The sequence below is a fragment of the Salvia splendens genome, chromosome 6, assembly GCF_004379255.2.
Source record: "Salvia splendens isolate huo1 chromosome 6, SspV2, whole genome shotgun sequence".
Taxonomy (NCBI): domain Eukaryota; kingdom Viridiplantae; phylum Streptophyta; class Magnoliopsida; order Lamiales; family Lamiaceae; genus Salvia; species Salvia splendens.
The window spans coordinates 2,802,705-2,822,294 of record NC_056037.1 but is presented as its reverse complement, the minus strand read 5'-3'; the positions used below and the strand labels follow the sequence as shown (position 1 = coordinate 2,822,294).

General features: G+C 38.3%; 3 protein-coding genes and 1 pseudogene across 3 annotated transcripts; 2 read left to right on the top strand and 2 right to left on the bottom strand.

Moving 5' to 3' along the window:
- The first annotated feature begins 3,760 nt into the window (after window positions 1–3,760).
- Window positions 3,761–6,218, top strand: LOC121807210 (laccase-14-like). Its single transcript, XM_042207426.1, has 6 exons — window positions 3,761–3,847; window positions 3,929–4,080; window positions 4,147–4,391; window positions 4,481–4,609; window positions 4,691–5,620; window positions 6,055–6,218. Exons 1-6 carry the CDS (start codon window positions 3,761–3,763, stop codon window positions 6,216–6,218), a joined length of 1,707 nt encoding a protein of 568 aa, XP_042063360.1.
- Window positions 6,219–10,634: 4,416 nt separating this feature from the next.
- On the bottom strand, window positions 10,635–12,426 carry LOC121807922 (annotated as a pseudogene).
- Window positions 12,427–14,877: 2,451 nt separating this feature from the next.
- LOC121809808 (probable beta-D-xylosidase 7) lies at window positions 14,878–16,224 on the top strand. The gene has a single exon (XM_042210615.1). It carries the CDS (start codon window positions 14,879–14,881, stop codon window positions 16,214–16,216), a length of 1,338 nt encoding a protein of 445 aa, XP_042066549.1. The 5' UTR covers window position 14,878; the 3' UTR covers window positions 16,217–16,224.
- LOC121809809 (2,3-bisphosphoglycerate-dependent phosphoglycerate mutase 1-like) lies at window positions 16,200–19,590 on the bottom strand. Its single transcript, XM_042210616.1, has 8 exons — window positions 19,285–19,590; window positions 18,517–18,791; window positions 18,188–18,411; window positions 17,852–17,970; window positions 17,611–17,767; window positions 17,424–17,525; window positions 17,217–17,336; window positions 16,200–16,609 (listed from the first exon to the last, which is right to left on the bottom strand). Exons 2-8 carry the CDS (start codon window positions 18,788–18,790, stop codon window positions 16,562–16,564), a joined length of 1,044 nt encoding a protein of 347 aa, XP_042066550.1. The 5' UTR covers window position 18,791; window positions 19,285–19,590; the 3' UTR covers window positions 16,200–16,561.

Below are 19,590 nucleotides of genomic sequence, written 5' to 3'. Positions count from 1 at the left end.
GTGCTCTTGCCAGCGGCACGGTTGTGGGCCCGGGCGGTACTATTCATGCCTGCTCTCTGGCAAGAGCACAACACCCACAATTGTGCTCTTACGCAAGGACGAGCACAATTAATTTAAAATTCAATTAAACAATAACATATCCATAATATTAAAATTCATTTAAAAAACCACAATAAATATTACAAATGACAAATAAAATTAAACATTACATAATTAAATCCTAAAATTAAAAATTACATAATTAAAATCCTAAAAATTTAAAAAACCACTACTCGTTGCCGAATTTCGCCCACATGTGGTTGATTATGTCTTCTTGTAGTTGATTGTGGATTCGAGTATCGCGCATTGTGTGTCTTGTTTCGATCCTCTGGCCAACCGTCGTATGCTCGCCTCGGCGTGGGGGAGACCTAGCTGTTGAGCTTCTGGCTTCGTCCTCGTCGTAGAAGCTAGCCGCCCTCGGCCCTTCGTCGGCTATAATCATGTTGTGTAATATAATACACGTGAACATGATGTCGGCGATATTATTCACGTACCACAGCCGAGCCGGGGCCTTCACAATGTTAAATTGAGCTTGAAGGACCCCGAAGGCTCTTTCGACGTCCTTCCGCGCTGACTCTTGACGCTGCGCAAAAAGAACCCGTCTCGGGTCGTGCGGGTTGTGGAGCGTCTTCACGAACGTCGACCACCTTGGGTAGATACCATCGGCGAGATAGTAACCCATGCGGTATGTATTTCCGTTGATGGTGAAGTCGATCGCCGGTGCTACACCATTCATCACATCATTGAAGAGTGGTGAAGAATAGAGCACGTTCAAGTCGTTGTTGGATCCGGCAACGCCGAAATATGCATGCCAAATCCATAGGCGATAGTCGGCGACCGCCTCAAGGATAAGTGTTGGGCCGCCGCCTTTGTGACAGCTTAAGTGTTGCCCCCTCCAAGCAGTCGGGCAATTCTTCCACCTCCAATGCATGCAGTCAATGCTGCCAAGCATTCCGGGAAAGCCATGGACTGATTCGTGAAGACGAAGCAACCGTTGGCAATCATCGGTGGTGGGTGCCCGAAGGAATTCATCCCCAAAAGCAGAACGAACGCCCTCGCAAAAATTCTTTAAACAAAGGATTCCAGTTGACTCACCGATATGCAAATACTCGTCGAAGATGTCGGCCGTTTGCCCAGTAGCGAGTTGTCGGATGGCACACGTACACTTCTGCAACGCCGTGATACTTTGCCGGCCGGCTGCATCTACACCTGTTTGAAAGTATTCAACACGTGCGGACAATGTGTTGACAATTAGCATGAACAAGCGCTTTGACATGCGAAAACGGCGCCTGAAGTAATCTGCCGGAAACCGCGGATGGTCGGCAAAGTAGTCGGCAACGAGCCTTTCGTGGGCTCCTTCCCGGTCACGATGGATGTAGCGGCGATTTGATCTAGTGCGTTGAGGAGGATGAGCGGGGGTATTCGCCGCGACATATGCTTCGTAAGCGACACGATGTTGTTCGTAGTATTCTTGTTCTTCGCGCTCCGCTTCCGCCATGAGATGAGTGAAATCCATTTGATGTTTTGAGTGAAGGTTGTATGTGTTGATAGTTTGTATAAGAATTATGAATGAGAGATGAATTGATGTGATAAATGAGTGATGAATGTGTGTATTTATAGATGATTTTGGGAAAAAAAATAAAAAAATAATAAAAAAATTCAGAAAAAACGGGAAAAAAACTGCCATATTTTTGGGATTTGGAAAATATTTTTTTTATTTTTAGCATTATTTATAATTAAATACCGATTTTTTTAAAAAAAAATAAAAAATGTTTAAACACAACTGCTATGCCGTTGACGAATGTGAGCGCGCCACGTGTGCGTCCGCTGGCACGGACGTGCTCGATACATCGAGCAGCGCCGTGCCAGCGGCGCGGACGGCGGTGGCGACGGACGCCACCGCTGCGCATGCTCTAACTTTCTTAAGTTGTTAGCTTTGTTAATTCATCAATGCAATGTATTAAAAATTTCAACATAAACGTAGTTGATATTTTAATATATTATGTTGACATTGATATTTAAATGTCAACACAAATTTATGTTGACATTTTAATGTGATCGTATTGACATTTTTAATATATTGTGTTGATGAGTTAGCAAGTTAGCAATTTACGAAAAGTTAGCATTATAATGCACCCTTAAATATAGATAGGTTTGCGTAATATATGTGGATAGCAACCAAAAATGATCCGTAGGTAAATACCGACCACTAACAAACTTTGACGTAAATACAAAGCACCAAAGTTATCGACGGACTTCGTTATTTTTACCTGGCATTGACCATATCCAAAAAAAAAAACTAAGAACCCCATTGATACTTAATTACACTATTCATGCAAAATACTATTTCATTTTTATTTTGTGTTAGGTACAAAAAATTTTGAAACTCACATAGCTTATTGTATTGTAGAAAATTAGGTGTGTACACAAGTTTTATTTATTTTATCTTGTCTGTCCACCACAAGTTATTATAATGATGGGCCCTATTTTGAACTAGAGAGAAAAAAAAGCTCACTTCAGTTAAAAAGATAAATTGTAGGAGTACTAAAAAAACTCTGAAAATCTAAAAAAAAATCATGAAAAATCGAAACTTATAATTTTAGTTTTGGTTTTGTACTTTAATGACTGGCCAAAACAGTTAACACAATTTCGAGATTTAAATGAATGTTATCTTTAAATTTTATGTGTGTATCTTGTTCTAGTCGTATGTGTTCGGAGTAGAGGTGCCTCCGGAACCGGCGGTTACGGTTCCAAAATCGGCGATTTTCTTGCAGTTTTTCACGGTTCCGAACGGCCGATTTTAGGCGGTTTTTGCGGTTCCGGCACGGTTTCGGTTCAGATAAATTCTCACAGTTCCGGTAAATAAAGAAAAAACCAAGAAAATGTGTAGTACACTAGATGATATTATACTAAACAAAGTAGGAGTATTAGTAAATGTTGGGTTACAAACCTATCCCACATCGGATGAGTGAGAGAAGTTGGAAGGTGTATATAATTCCTGTCCAACCCCAATTACCCCAATTAGTTTGAGGCCTTTTGGGAGTGGCCCAAAAATAAATCCGTGCGGGCTTGACCCAAAGCGGACAATATCAAACTAATGTTGCTTGACGATCCTAGTAAATGGTAAGCGTAACAATTCATGTCAATTATTTTAAAATTAGAGGTGAGCACAAGAATAGGTTGCAGGAGATGGCAGTTTAGACGTCTTCGTCGAGGGAAGTTAGATGTGCTCATTTCGTGGTTGCAAACCTTTGGGCGTTTTGGAACCAAATTCGTAGCACAATACCAATGTGACAGTATTAATACTATATATGAGCACAAGTGTATTAATTCACATACTACTATTTTTCAAGTACATGTGCTCGTTACATTACTCCATCGGTAAAAATTAAAATGGCTTAGGGAGACCAACAAATTTATGCCACGTTTTTTGCAACTACTCTATTGTTGATCAAATTAAATATCGTTCTTAAGCCTCATTTTTAAATTATGATGTACTACAAATATTAAAAAGAGAAGTCTCACTCAATTAAGGAGGCGTGGTGTAACAAGAAAATAAATATAGCGGACCCACGTTCTCCACATTAATGTCAACAATTCCAATTATTAAAATACAATCAACTATAAATACCTAACAAATTCTCTCCGATCTCAACAATCAAAGAAATAGAGAGGCAGCCACAATATTATTGCCCCAAAAAAGGGGGAAAAAAGAAAGAAAATGTTTTCGGCTACGAAGTTTTTCTTTTTGTGCTTGTGGGGTATTATTATGCTGACACCTGTCCATGCTTTGATTCATAGGTTTGAAGTAAGTTACTCATCACTAATATTGGAATTTGTTTTCTTTTTCTTGTAATGTTTTAAATTTTTAGAAAACCCTATTTTGCAGGTGAGAAGATCATCACACACAAGGCTATGCACCACCAAAAACATGCTAACGGTGAACGGACAGTTCCCGGGGCCAACTATATATGCTAGAAGGGGAGATGTGGTCGAAGTCGATATTATTAATCTGTCCGATCAAAATATAACCATCCATTGGTACGTAAAAATATATAGAAATGGTATGATATACTATTAGAGTTATATAACTCTTCGTAATTTCAGGCATGGTGTAAAAATGCCGAGATACCCATGGTCTGATGGCACCAACATCGTGACGATGTGTCCTATCACTCCCGGCAACAAGTTTCGACAAAGGATGATTCTCTCCGACGAAGAAGGCACTGTATTTTGGCACGCTCACAGTGACTGGTCTCGGGCTACTGTGTATGGCGCCATCATCGTCCTTCCGCCTACCACGGAAAGTTATCCTTTCCCCAAGCCTCATGCTCAAATTCCCATCTTACTAGGTATGTCATAATGTGACATCCGATGTTAGATTTATAGACCAAATTGAGTCTATGTATGTCCTGATAAGCTAGTCTTTTGGGATGTGCAGGAGAGTGGTGGAATGCCGATATTCAAAAAGTCTATCGAAGCTTTATTGCCGCAGGGCGCGATCCCCCGATTTGTGATGCTTTCCTCATGAATGGTCAACCTGGGGATATGTATCCATGTTCATCACAAGGTGAATTAATAAATCAATTGATGTGACGTTTATAGACTAAATGAACTATCTTTCTTGACATGCTAGTCTTTTGACCTGCAGATACATTCAGGTTGAAAGTCGAGCCAGGCAAGACCTACCTTTTCAGATTGGTGAGTGCAATGATGAACTACATCATGTTCTTCAAGATCGCCGGCCACAACGTCACCGTGGTCGGAACAGACGGCTCCTACACGAAGCCGTTGAACACCCACTACATCGCGATCGCCCCCGGCCAGACCATCGATTTCCTCCTCGAAACCAACCAGCCGCCAAGCCACTACTACATGGCTTCGAGAGTATACGCCTCGGGAGCCGACTACGTCCCGACAACCGGAATCCTCGAGTACGTCGGGAACTACACCCCGCCGCCGTCGCCGCTGTTCCCCTCATTCCCGGAAATCGAAGGGTACGTGACGTCGATCTATTTCAGCAACAAGCTCAGAAGCCTGGCCGACGATAAACACCCCATTGATGTCCCAATCAACATCACAGAAAACCTCTTCTTCGTCCTCTCCATCAATCTGTGGCCATGTGGGGCGAATTCGTCGTGCTTGCAAGACGACAGGCTCCAGGCAAGCATAAACAACGTGTCGATGATAATGCCGAAAACAAGCATTCTAGAAGCTTACTACAAAGGGATCAGAGGGGTTTTCACACCGGATTTCCCAGATCGTCCAGAAAGAGTCTTCAATTATACACAAGTTAGTTTGGAGAGGAATGAGTCGTATCCGCATTATGCGACTGCTGTGTATATGTTGGATTATAACGCCACTGTTGAAATCGTGTTTCAAGGAACTATCCTCGGGGAGGGAATCGATCATCCCATCCATTTACATGGCTACAGCTTCTACGTCCTCGGCTCTGGATTGGGGAACTTCGACGGAGCCCGGGACCGTCCTAACTTGAACCTCGTGGACCCGCCGTTTATGGATACCACGGTAGTTCCCAAAAACGGATGGACCGTTATAAGATTTAAGGCTAGCAATCCTGGTAAGTTCGTTATTATTTGTCTCATTTCACTTTTTTAATAACTTATTTCATTAATAGTACATCATTATAAAATAAATATTTTCTGAGTAAAAAAAAACAACTTTTAGAATGGCAAATACAATTATTTTTATGAAAAAACAGAAGGGGTTATTTTGATAAGACGGTTGAAAATAGAAAATGGACAAATATGGTCTTATTCATTAGATAAAAAAAAGTTACCAAAAATAGAAGGGTTGCTTTTAAGAGATAGTCAAATATAGAAAATAGTGTATACTTTTATGGAACATATGGAGTATTTTAAAATGAGACTTAAGTTTCAGTAACTTTTTCCACCATACCTTGCTTCAAATTTTCTAAAAACTAAGCCACCAAAAAGTAAGACGTGTAATCAGGGACGGAGTGAGTTCCAAACATGCTAATGCTGCATTTTGCAGGAGTTTGGTACATGCATTGTCATTTCGAGCGTCATCAGACTTGGGGAATGAAGATGGTTTTCATCGTTAAAGACGGTGATCGCCCCAACGAGAAGATGCTACCACCGCCGCCGGATATGCCGCGCTGTGATACTCCTCCTCTAGAACTATTATTTAGGGTCTGAATGTTGTTAATTGTGCAATATACATAATTGAAATATATTTTTAGGGTTTGAATGTCATTTATGCTATTTATTGCTTAGGGTTTCAATAACGATTGATATTTGCTGGGTAGCATCCCATTTTTGAAGTAGTTGAGTTCTTGTGCTGTGATCCACATTATCAGAATATTGGTAGATAAATAGGTTAGACTATTCAAATTATTCAATTCTAAAATATATTTTAATTATTCATAAGAGAAGCTGCCGTAGCCCACGCCGCCGGATATGCTTGTCTCACCTAATTAATTCTCTTCTACTTTCTCATATTATTATTATATACATATAATATGCAATACTACATCGGTTCGCAGGGTTTATAATTTACAATTGTTTAATCATTACTTTAGTTATCGTTATAGGTCAACCGTGTATCTTAATTAGAATAATATATCGGATAAAACTACGAATGACATAAGTAGGAGTAATTAACTATCGAAGATTTATTGGATTTTTCGGCGTTTCATATACTTTTGGTTGTTTTTGCTTACTTTGTGTTAATCAATTTTAAATTTTTAGTCTAACGCACTTAACGAGTGAGATATGTCTAAGATACGATTTTTGGCTGTATATGATTAATTTAAATAAAAAAAAGTTCTGTAAAAAGGATTTTGGACAGTTGAGAATCTGAGATTGGATATTAATATCGCGGCATCTCATAAAAAAAGAGTACTCTCTAGACAAATATTACTAGTACTTAATTTTTTGAGGTATATTTACACTATTAATAGATATATTTGTCTTTATTGTTTTTTTTTTTGTTTAAAAGCTATTTTATCAATCGACCTATGCATATTATTCTCTCATATTTAGATAAATATTTTATAATATTAATCAACCGTGAAGTAAAATTATTTATGAGAAATTTAAATAAATGAGAGAAAAAAATAAATGTAAGAAAGGGAGTGTTATATTGCTAACTCAATACTGCTAATTATAATTAAATTATAGCCCTTGATTAGATCGTCAGCCCTGAAATGTCAATACGATCAACACAAAACGTCAATAAGGGTATTAAGGTCAATTTACAACAAATTAGTTGTAACTAACTTTTGAAAAATATCACATACCTTTAAAAACGCATATAACTTTCTCGATTTAAATTATTTTTTCGCACAACATATATCAAATTAAAGATAATTTCGTAAGGATTCTAACGAGATCTCACTTGCATATGTTCCGATGTTCGTACAACAACAAATGTCAACATAGTATATAAAATATGTCAATATAATACATGTAGAATGTCAATCTTAAAGCAATGTGTTGACATTCTCAAAGCATCGTGTTGATATTTTCAAAATATTATATTGATATTTTCATCCAAAACCCTAATTTGGTAGTTTTTTTTATCTTTTTCAATTTAATTAATAAAAATGAAAATTATACGTGGCAAATTTTAGACCACTAGATTTCTAAAATCCTATGGTTTTAAATTAGTTGTAGTTAGCAACTAGAGAGTGAGTTAGCAATTGATCACTCCCCTGTAAGAAATAGAGTAGAGAGAAATATAATAAGAAATAGAGTAGAGAGAAATATAAATATTGGTACATTGACAAAAATAATTCTTCACGCAACAAGTGAAAAATAAAAGCAAAAGTATTTTAAACGAAATTAAATCTTTGTTCATAAACTTATAGTAGTACTACATCACAAACTCCAAACTATAATCTGGACAGTTGAAAATGTCAATAGATGTCAAAATAATAGCAACAAAAAATGTCAACGGTTGATGTTGTGTTGATTCAGATCATAGTTTGAAATTTGTACAATATATAGAGTTTGCATTTTATCACTATTCATATCGCAAATATATAACCTCAATTTAATTTCGATATACTTATTTCGCGGTTCATTCTAAATTTCTAAGACTAATATAGTATTATGATAGTCATCAATCATCACTTAATACATTTGTCCACTAGATTGGCATCGTCAACATCATTAATTGATCCACTATAATTTATTATTGATTTTTGGAATATAAAATGCTTAACAGGACATTCTATTTGAATTTTTTAATCTGTTTTCATTAGTTTAGTTAACAATGATTCGTGATGCCTGTTTCATGGAACCTAAAAAAATGTCATCATAATAAGTCGTGCGTTCGTGCCTCTTGTAATAGTAAAATATAGGTTGTCTTAAAGTAAAAATCAAATATGTAAATTTTTTATGACAGATCTATTCCTTGGAGATTTAAATACTAGCTTGAAAATCATGCTATATATGATCTTTATATGAATGGATTCATGGTGAAGGATCCCCAAGATTTTATATTTGACCTTGTTAGTTTCTAACTAGCTAAAATCCCTTCAACTCCCTATGAGTTACTACTATTTACTAAGTTAGAAAAGAAAATAGAAATTCAACTGCACAAAAGTAAAAATAAATAATTAAAACTGAGGACATATTGTTTGAGCCGATATATATCGGCTATTCTTTTAGGATGAGTTGACATGTTTAGCTTGTAATAATGGTGCTTTCATTAAGTGGACAATCGAGTCAAATTGGTGGCCGGTGGAAGACTGTTGTGGCAACACGGCCATGACCAACAAGGACATTTGGAAACCTCTTTTCATGAGGGAAAAAGGCAGCGATCTAAGAGAAGGAGAATGATAATTTTAATTCTTCATTCTTTATTTTTATAAGAAATCAAATCAAATCATATTATTGTATACAAATATATACTACTCCCTTCATCCTATATATTTTGTCTCACTTTGATCGGGCACAGGTTTTAAGAAATGTAATGAAAAGTGAGTTGAAAAAAGTTAGTGGAATGTGGGTCCTACTTTTATATAGGAATATTAGTTTTATAATAAAATGTGAGTAGGAATGAGTTAGTGGAATATGAAGTCCATTACAAAAAATGGTAAAAAGTGAAATTGGACAAACTATGAGGGAAGGACCGAAATAAAAAAAATGGGATAAACTATCTGGGACGGAAGGAATAATAAAGATAAGATTAAACAATCTCTTCTAGATCCATACATAAAATTAAATGAAGTGGAATAAATATACATATGTGATTCCTCACCTCGTTAAATAAATGGTCGAGCTCTTTAACCTTGACTCTTGTTAGTTCGTGAACAATGTTTTTAAATCAACACACATGAAAGTACTAAACTCACTGTGAACTATACTTTTATTTTTAAGATTAATTGCATTTTAAGACAATCTTTAGTGAAAACTAAAATTATAACGCAAGATAATTATAATAATGAGTTGAAATGTAAAGTTAATATCAATGAATCTTAGATAACTACAAAAGGAAATTAAAAAATTGTTTCTCGAAAAACTTAAAAAAATAAATTCTTGTTTTAAACTCCACAGACCACGGGCACGCAACACTACACTGGAATTAACAAATACTAAGTAAATTAATTAATCACAAACATTTACAAGTTGAATCATATCAATATAATTAAAAGCAGATCTCAAAACACGTTCGCGTTCCGATGTAGAAAGACTACTTGTGCAATCGTTTGACTCAGAATCGAAAAGCAGAATCAAATTGAAAATCTTCAAGGTTGAATATCGAACACCGAAATTACAAATAGTTTGTTTTTTTATCGGTCCACAAAAATTGTCACGCTATACCCGTAATTAACAATAATCCACCACATTTAAAATATGGCACTCCACTCAAACATTATTTAACCATTTTATTAAAATTCGTTTCTTCAACAATGAATAAATTTATTACTAATAGTCAATAGAGGGAAGAAAGAGTATAATAAGAATATAACTTTGAATACCATATATTTTTTTTTGTGATTTTGGATATTCTTTTCTTTACTTTTATGAATAAGAGTGAGAAAAAAAAAGAAGAATTTTAGAGATTGAAAATGTAAAATTGTTCTGGCGTTTGATAGTTGATACTACCTCCGTCAATGAAAATTTGTCTAATTTTTCCATTTCCGTCCGTCCCCCAAAGTTTGTCCCATTTCACTTTTTACCATTTTTGGTAATGGACTTCATATTCCACTAAGTCATTCATACTCACATTTTATTATAAAACTAATATATAAAAGTAAGACCCACAATCCCCTAACTTTTTCAACTCACTTTCCATTACATTTCTTAAAACTCGTGTCGGGTCAAAGTGGGACAATATTTGGGGGACGGAGGTAGTACTATTAGTTTAAAAATGTTTGAAAACCAACAATTGAAACCCAAGCCTGTTAATAAGTTAATTAAGACAATTAAAGGCCCACAATATTACCATGTTTCTATCTCAACAACCATAAGCTCAAAAGCCCATCTATTTTAGAGGGCTCGCTTGTGACATGGGTTTGAAATGAACCTAATTTTGATAAATCCATCATATTAGCACAATCCATAAGCCCTCAAGCTAATAAACTCAAATAAATCTAGATAAAATTATTGAGCATCTTCTTCTCTCTTACCCATTTTGGTACGAAGATCCTCACCAAACACAAGAGGAGGAGATGAAAGTTCGCCGCTGCCGCAGTATGGAATATCCGGTGGAGGCGGCAGCATCTTATCATCGGGGCGGGCCCCGTCCCTCACAATGAACACCATTCCCATTCCCCAGCTCATGTGACGCTCCAAATGGCAGTGCATGTACCACACTCCTGTAACATACATAGTGGTAAGAACCAAAGAGGTGCTTCAATTATTTTTCTTTTTTTTGTTTTTTTATTTATAAAATACTTAATTTTTGATATTCTATGTGAATAATTGTGCAAAGCCCCCTATCTATCATCATAAAAAAGTGGAGTAGTATATTATTTCAAAATTCGGAATAAATTTGACAATATACCTGGATTGTTAGCCTTAAATCTAATAGTCGTCCATCCATTTTTGGGCACGATGATGTTTTCCATCAACGGCGGATCGACAAGATTATAGTTGGGCGGATCCCGGATCCTGTCATGGTTCCCCAACCCGGACCCGACGACGTAGAAGCTGAGTCCGTGCAAATGCATGGGATGTTCCTTGAAACACCACTTCCACCGCCGTGTTATACGAACCGCCGTTCTGATTTCGGCCCCACTCTCTTCCTTGAGCGGTCTACCATATGCATAGTTGAACGAAGACGGCGGGAGGTCGGGGAAATCAGTCGTGAAAACTCCATTTATCCCTCTGTAGTAGTAAGCTTGGAGAATGTCGATGCTTGTCGGAAGCAACATTGACACGTTGTTCACGCTCGCGAGCAGCCTTGTGGAGTTCGAAAAAGGCTGCAGTGTGTTCATTGAGAGTGTGTAGAAAAAGGTTTCGTCCACTTTTTTTGGAACGTCGACGCTTTTTAGTTGGTTTGTGAAGCCGATCAATGCTGCCTGGTCTTTAAATCCGGGGAAGGATGGGAGCGGAGGTGACGGCGGCTGCGTGTAGTTCCCTACGTACTCGATTATTGCGGTGGTGGGGATGGTTATGGAGAAGATTTCTTCAAAGCTGGCGTAGATTCTGGCGCCCATGTAGTAGTGGCTCGGCGGCTGGTTGGCTTCTAGAAGCAGATCTAGGGTTTGGCCAGGCGAAATCGCTACGTAATTTGTAAGTAACAGTTTCGTGTAGGTCCCGTCGGTGCCCACGACTGTGAAGTTGTGGTTGCCGATTTTGAAGAACATGATGTTGTCCATCGCAGCATTAATCAATTTGATTAGGTACCTTTCCCATATTCTACTTGCAACTTGTATGTATCTGCGCCAAAATTATATATAAAAAATTACTACTAGTAAATTTACTTATACACACATTTACTAATTTACCTTGTTTTGAGCATGGATAGAGGTCACCAGGTTGGCCATTGATGAGGAACGCATTAGAAGGGTCGGGATCGGCTCTAGTGATGAGGAATTTCTTGTAAAGGTTTTCGACCTTGGATTTCCACCACTCTCCTGTTTAACAGTTTAAATTCATCAGTTGCGTCTCGAAGCGTACTTGATATTGTAGATTAATCAAGTCATGGTGAGCAGCGGCTTGATCAAGTCACTCAAGCAGCAGCTCAAGCCACTCAAGCAGCAGCTTGATCAAGTCAGCCAAGAAGCAGATTGATCAAGTCAACCTCAAGCAGCCTGATCAAGTTACTCCCACAGCTTGATCAAGCAGATTCCGTACTTGAAGGAATTTGTGATAAAGAAGAAGATTTAACGGCTAGTTAAATCTGGGCCGTTGTTTTGTAGTCCGTTAGATTAGGTTGAAAGTAAGCCATTAGATCAGAGTAAGTTGATCAAGTTAGTTGGGCAGTTTTTTGTCTTCTTTGTTCTTTTAAATAGTGATAGTCAAGTAGCAGTTTGTAATTCAATTCCATTCAGTTCAATTCAAGATTTCTTTCTCTCAAAAACTCAACTTCAAGTTTCAATATTCGAATTCCAAAGAAGTTAACAATTGGCGCCGTCTGTGAGAAGCGCAAGCAATAGGATCGAATTGCGGCTTGATCTTTGGAATCGAATCCGCGGTAAAGATGGCGGCGAGGTTAGAAGCGGAGAAGTTCACCGGCAAAAACGACTTCGGTCTATGGCGGATGAAGATGCGCGCGATGCTCATTCAACAAGGGCTATCGGCAGCGCTTATGAAGAGAAAGAGGAAGCTGAGACCGATTTTGATGAGAAGGCGGTTATCAAGCGAGCTGATATTCTGGCCAGAGCTCACAGCGTGGTGGTTCTGTGCTTGAGCGATAAAGTGCTCAGAGAGGTCGCGAAGGAGAAGACGGCGGCCGGAATTCTCAAGAAACTGGAGAACTTATATCTTACAAAGTCCCTAGCCAATCGATTGTATATGAAGTAGAGGCTCTATTCTTATAAGTTCTTGGAAGAGAAGGCAGTAATGGAGCAGCTTGAAGACTTCAATAAAGCGATTGATGATCTTGAAAACATCGATGTATCACACCATTATTCATAGGCGGACATAAATGGAGTCGCGAAGGGCATTTTTTCAAATGTTCTTTTTCAATAATTTATACATAAATTACATAAATTATTATGCAAAAGCATCTATCAATAATCTGAATCACCTAACAAAATATATATTCTCGATAAGGTACATTGCACCGGATTGCGATGCCGTTGCTATATTTAATACTCCCTCCGTCCCGGACTACTCGCACATTTCCTTTTCGGCACGGAGGTTAAGGAATGAGTGTATAGAAACGTCAACAATTGCGGCTGTAGGTGATAATTTTTACTAAAAATGGAAAGAGTGCAAATAACTTGGGATGCCCAAAAAGGAAATAAATGCAAGTAGTCCGGGACGGAGGGAGTACTATAAACAAATGTTGAACAACGTTGTTCTAATTCTGAGCCATAAACAGTAACCCTGCAACTTTTGAAATCTCCATTCTCCAACACTACAATTCTGTCTAATCTGGCTAATATTCCTACAATTTCTTAACTTCAAGTTATTGTCTTCTTTGGCAGTCTGCTGGTGGTCCATCAAGCAATTCTAGCAAAACTGGTGACTTGTTTGAAGAAGCATTTACTATGAGTCACCACCGAGTCCTCTCCACATTGCCCTGGCATCAAAGCTACTCTTAATTCCAATCCTTTCTCTCCTCTTCACTCTGTCATCCGCATTGGCGGGGGCGGACGGCGACCTCCGAAACCCTAGAATTTATGGCGTTGGAGTTGGAGGTGGAAAAGAAGACATGGCATCTACCTCCGAAACATGAACGAAACCCTAGAATTCAAGGCGTTGGAGTTGGAGGTGGAAGAGAAAACATGGCGTTGAAGACAACGATGGAGTGAGACAAGGTTAAAAATTTTCAAAAAATATTTAAATTTGAAATTAGAAATTAGGAAACGACGTCGTTTTCTTGGCCCTGGACGACGTCGTTCTAGACTGCCACGTCAACAAAGATTTTGCCTGAAAATTAGATACTTGGATAAAATAGAAAAATTGAAACTTCGTGATTTAATTAGCTGTTTTCAAACTTCGTGGGATTGATCAGATTTTGACCAAACTTGGTGATTTAAATGGCTATTTTCTCTATAATAAAATGTGAGTGTGATTGAGTTAGTGGAATGTAGGGTTTACTACAAAAAATAATAAAAGTGAAAAGTGACAAATTTTTAGGGACAAACGAAAAAGGAAATAAGTGATAAATTTTCATGGACGGAAGGAGTATGTTATATGTCCCTACGTATGCAAAGTAACAGCCTTATTTCATTAAAATCGAATAGAAAACTATCAACAAATTTCATTTTTCATTACTAGAATTGGATTTTATTTTACTAATAATTATAGTACTACTGCTATATTTTATAAAGTTTAATTGCAGCCTTATTTCATTGCATCTTCTTCTCATTTTTTTTTGTTTGTGGGTGGAGATGCAACTTTAATTGATTCATTTTTCTTATAAAAGTCTCTCATGTTTGTCTTTTTTGTCCTTTGCTTTGTTTTTGCATATATGACTAGATTATTTGCTATTTTGTATTACAAGCGTAAGATATTATTTTTATAATTATTACATTAAAAAAATTTAATTCATTATAATACAGTTTATTCTCAACTAATTTAAAATATTAAATTATTAAGAATTTATATTGCTAACCGCCAAAGTGTGAAAATTCATGCACACTTCTATATATACACAAAATTAATTGTAAAAATAATTTACTTAGTTGCTACATTAAATTTTGACTAAAAACACAAACAAATTCCCAGGTATGGATGTGAACTGTGGAAGCTACTTGTTAAAACACACAAAATCAGCTGTGGAACAGAAGAAGGTATCAGAATCAGACATAGACAGAGCCCTTCTCAACCTCTTCTCCATCCGAATGAGGCTCGGCCATTTCGACGGCGATCCGAGAAAGCTCCTATACGGCGCCATCAATGCCACCTCCGTCTGCAGCAACGACCACCAAGACCTCGCCCTCGAAGCAGCACGCTCTGGCATTGTCCTCCTCAAAAACGAAGCCGCCCTCCTCCCTTTCTCCAAGACCTCCACCAAGTCCCTCACCCTCATCAGCCCCAACGCCAACTCCTCCGCCATCTTCACCGGAAACTACGAAGGCTATCCGTGCAAAACCGCCTCAATCCTCCAAGCACTCGAGAATCTTTATAGCTTTCCCACCAAATTTAATCAAGGCTGTGAGTTTGCCAACTGCACTTCAGTTTCAACTGATGCAGCAGTGGCCATTGTGAAGGAGGCGGATCGTGTTGTCCTTGTCATGGGGCTGGATCAGTCGTTGGAGAGGGAGAAGCTCGATAGGGTCGAGCTGGGGCTGCCCGGGCATCAAGAGGATCTCATCACAGCTGTTGCAGAAGCTGCTGTGAAGCCAGTTGTGCTGGTGCTTCTCTGTGGAGGCCCTGTTGATGTCTCCTTTGCTAAGCGAAACCCCAAAATCGGGAGCATCCTGTGGGCCAGTTATCCGGGTGAGGCTGGAGGGGTAGCTGTGGCTCAGACTCTGTGTGGAGACAACAATCCAGGTGGGAAACTACCGGTTACTTGGTATCCGAAAGAGTTCAGCAAGGTGGCGATGACAGATATGAGGATGAGGCCTGATCCGTCTCAAGGCTATCCGGGGCGAACCTACAGATTCTACACTGGTCCGACAGTGTATGAATTCGGCTATGGACTCAGCTACACAAACTACACTTACAAGTTCATCTCAGTCAGCCGTGGCAGCCTCTTTCTGAACAGTTTATCGGCCATGAAGAAATCTGGTCCGATATCTGTGTCTGAACTGGGGAGCAAGGGCAGCGAGAGCATCAAGTTTTCAGCCCAAGTGAGAGTCACCAATCATGGAGGCATGGCTGGCAAGCATCCAATGTTGTTGTTTGCTAGAAGCAACAACACGGGAAGTGGCGGTACGAGGAGACAGTTGGTTGAGTTCAAGACTGTGGTATTGAGTCCGGGAGAGACTAAAGAAATTGGATTTGATATCAATCCATGTGAAAGCTTTAGCCATGCTGATGAAAGTGGGGCAATGTTTATTGATGAGGGCACCCTCTGCATAGGCGTGGGGGGCGATGAACGCGCTATTAATGTCGTAATCTAATGCAACACATCAAACGTTTCATTTATTGGAGTTCCAATACCAATATACAAAAAAATAATATCTAATTCAGAAGTTCTGCAACAGTGCAACTAGATGGTAGAACACTCTTCAGAGTGCCCTTTTTTATAAGTTTCTGTAGGTTCAGATACAACAATCAATCGATTAAATACGACACTAAAGCTGGTAGAGGGAAGAAGAAACAGAGGCCACGCAGGGATGATGGATCAGCATAACATTAAGCTGAGAGAACGGTTGCCTGTGCTTCTTCCAGAATTCTGATTTCTTAACTAAGAAATTTTGTCGGAACGCATAACAGAAAACGATATATGCAAAGTCATAGATCCATCAGGATTGGAGCTTTTCATCCAACTTCTGCCTGTATTGAGCCAAACTCTGCATTACAGTGCCAAAAGAAAGAAGAGTGAACTTTTATCATTGATGCCCCTCATACAAGTAAAAAGTTTAGGAAAAAGCAAAAGAAAAAATGGAAATTTCACACAATCATTTATTAGTAGTATATGATAAGGCAAGTATGAAGTTCATAATATCGGCCCCTCGCTATCATATGATGCAATAGTACAACTTAGATAGCAACAAAATCATGTCTAGTTTGACATAGGATAGATGAAAGCAGCCAGTCGGAGATATAAAGGAAATGATTTTGATCCATTTTATTTTCAGATGTAGGAAATCAAAAGAGTACATAGAGCTTTTCTGAGCTAAAAAAAAGCAGAGTGCTAAGCACCTTCTTTTTTATTACTCCGCTATTATCCTTCTTCAACAAGATCAGTATTTTGTAAGTAATTCAGTTAAGTATGTTTAATAGAGTCCACCCAAACAACCAGTCCCCCTTCGCATATTTTTTTGGTTAACAGTTAGTATGTTTATCTCAACAAAAGAATCAATGGAATTATGTAGAGAAGTGACAGCATTTTAACAATCATTCGCATGATCACAAACAAAGATCTCGTTAAGAATGGAAGAGAAAAAAGCCACATACCTTAGTGTAAGCATAAACACTAGCTTCAGTTGGTGCTACAGGACTACCTCTGCGAATAAATCTACCCTCTTTAAAAATGTAAAGCATCGGTATCCCAGTTGATAATTCCAAGCTAATGACCTGATAAGAGAAACATGTAGCTTTTATATTTGCACGTAACAGAAATAACAACAAACTACACCAATTTCCCTCGGTCTCAATTCTAACCTCCTGAGAAGTCAGCTTGTCCAGATACATGATAATGGACCTGAGTGAGTTTCCATGGGCCGCGATCATCACGTTCTTACCAGACAAAAGCTGAGGCTGAATCTGTTCGACCAATAGTTATTATTATGGCACCTTAAATAAGCATTAGGCGAGTAAATACAGATGTTACGAGAAAGTTGTCTCGTACAAATTCCGTGAAGTATGCAACAGCTCTCTCAGCACACATTTCCAGACTCTCGCCATTTGGAGGAGGTGTGTCGTAGCTGCGTCGCCACACATGGACTTGTTTGGTCCCATATCTATCAGCCGTTTCTTGCTTATTCAGGCCCTGTAGTTCTCCATACCTACATATAGAATAACTCATGGGTAAGGTGTCATGTAATGCAACAAACACAACAGCAGCATTGAAGTTTGCTTAAGTGACTGACATTCTTTCGTTTAGCTGCCAAGCAGTTACAACTGGGATGCATTGTTTCTTAGTATCTTCGCTAAAGATCTGGCTCCATGCTCTCGCTTGCTCATTCTCATCGTGCAAAATAATTGGAACCTGCATACAAAAATTGCTTTCGTTCAAGATCTTCGTATATTAAGATGCACCAGAGCCTGAAACTTTTCCTTAACTAATGCACAAACAAACCACAAAACACCATCTCCAAAATATCAAAGAAGATAATGAAGACAATACCCCAATTAATATCTTTAGATTCATTTTCTGGAGTATCTCTATTTATTGAAGAAAGAGCTCAAATAATTTGAAGGAATACCTTCTTCCGACGATGTTCGGTCATTGCAAGCATAGCAGTCATCTGTGCACGAATTAACGAAGAAGTATAGATCATGTCGACTGGTATGTTGCTGATTCTTTTGCCAGCTTCTATGGCTTCTTCCACTCCCTTCTCAGTGAGTGGGACATCAACACAACCGGTGAACAGGTTCTTCTCATTCCACATAGATTCACCATGCCTGATCAGAATCAGTGCAGCTTCATCTGCATAACAAAATATTAGAAATCATATCAAGAAGAACTAAAAGGTTGTCATTTTCCACATTGCTGAAATGTGCAATCACTCTGCCAACTTGAAGAATGCATTACTTGATTTCTTCTTGGAGTCACTTGGGGTGCCACTTGATGGGGACAAAACCGGGTCAGGGACCGTTGTGGAGTGTGAGGCCGATGCCTGAGTCACAGCGACTCTCCTCCTCCTAGAGCAATAAGTCTCTCTTCTTGTCAGAGTAATATCTAGCTTGATGCCTTTTGAAATCGACCTAATTGAAGCGATTCCATTCTCCTGATCGAGGCAACAGTTACTGAAGTAACCGCGCGATTGAAGAGCCACACCTGCTTGGTGAAATGCTGCGGAGGCCATTCTGGATGGAACAAAACGTAATGAGTTCAGACGATGTTTGCTGAACTAAAATGATGACAATTATCATCTGGTGAAAAAGTAAACACATAAATTTCTCATATTTCACCTAAATGAGTTCCTCCAAATCATGATCTTTTGAATAGAAACATAACCTAATATAGTCAAACTTAAGAGAGTTTCCATAATCTCAAACAAGTAATCAAGAACATCACATAGAAAATTGAACATCACTGAATTAGCAATCACAACCTAATTAATTGAAGATTATCAAAAACAAGAAATCAAACCAAAAACATCACAGCCTAATTATACCAGCAATTAAAAACTAGATCCACCAACAGATTCTTGTATCTAAAATCCAAAAACTGGAATTAAAAATTGACCAAATATAAATTAAAGAAAAGAATGAAATCGAAAGCTTAACCTACAACAAAATTCAAGAGAACAACCAGGCAAATGCAAGAAAAGATCAGAGAAACAGTGAAAGATCCTACCTTTATATATCAAGAATCAAAAGGGGTGTTCGATGAAACCGAGGAAATAGTGAATTTCAAGAAAGTTGACGGCGGAAAAATGGCGGTTGCATGCGAATTGAGGAAATGACTGAAAGATGAATAAGTATAGATGTGAGTTGCAATTGAACGTACAAATTGAAGGGTTGGTGGTGAGGGAAGTAAGGGGCAAATTCAACGATTTGGAAAAATGGCCTCTTTCTTATTTGTATATCTATGAAGCTGGCGATTTGGTGCGGCAAATGGACAATAGAGAGGGGCGTGTGGCGCTGTCTGACTCTGACTGCT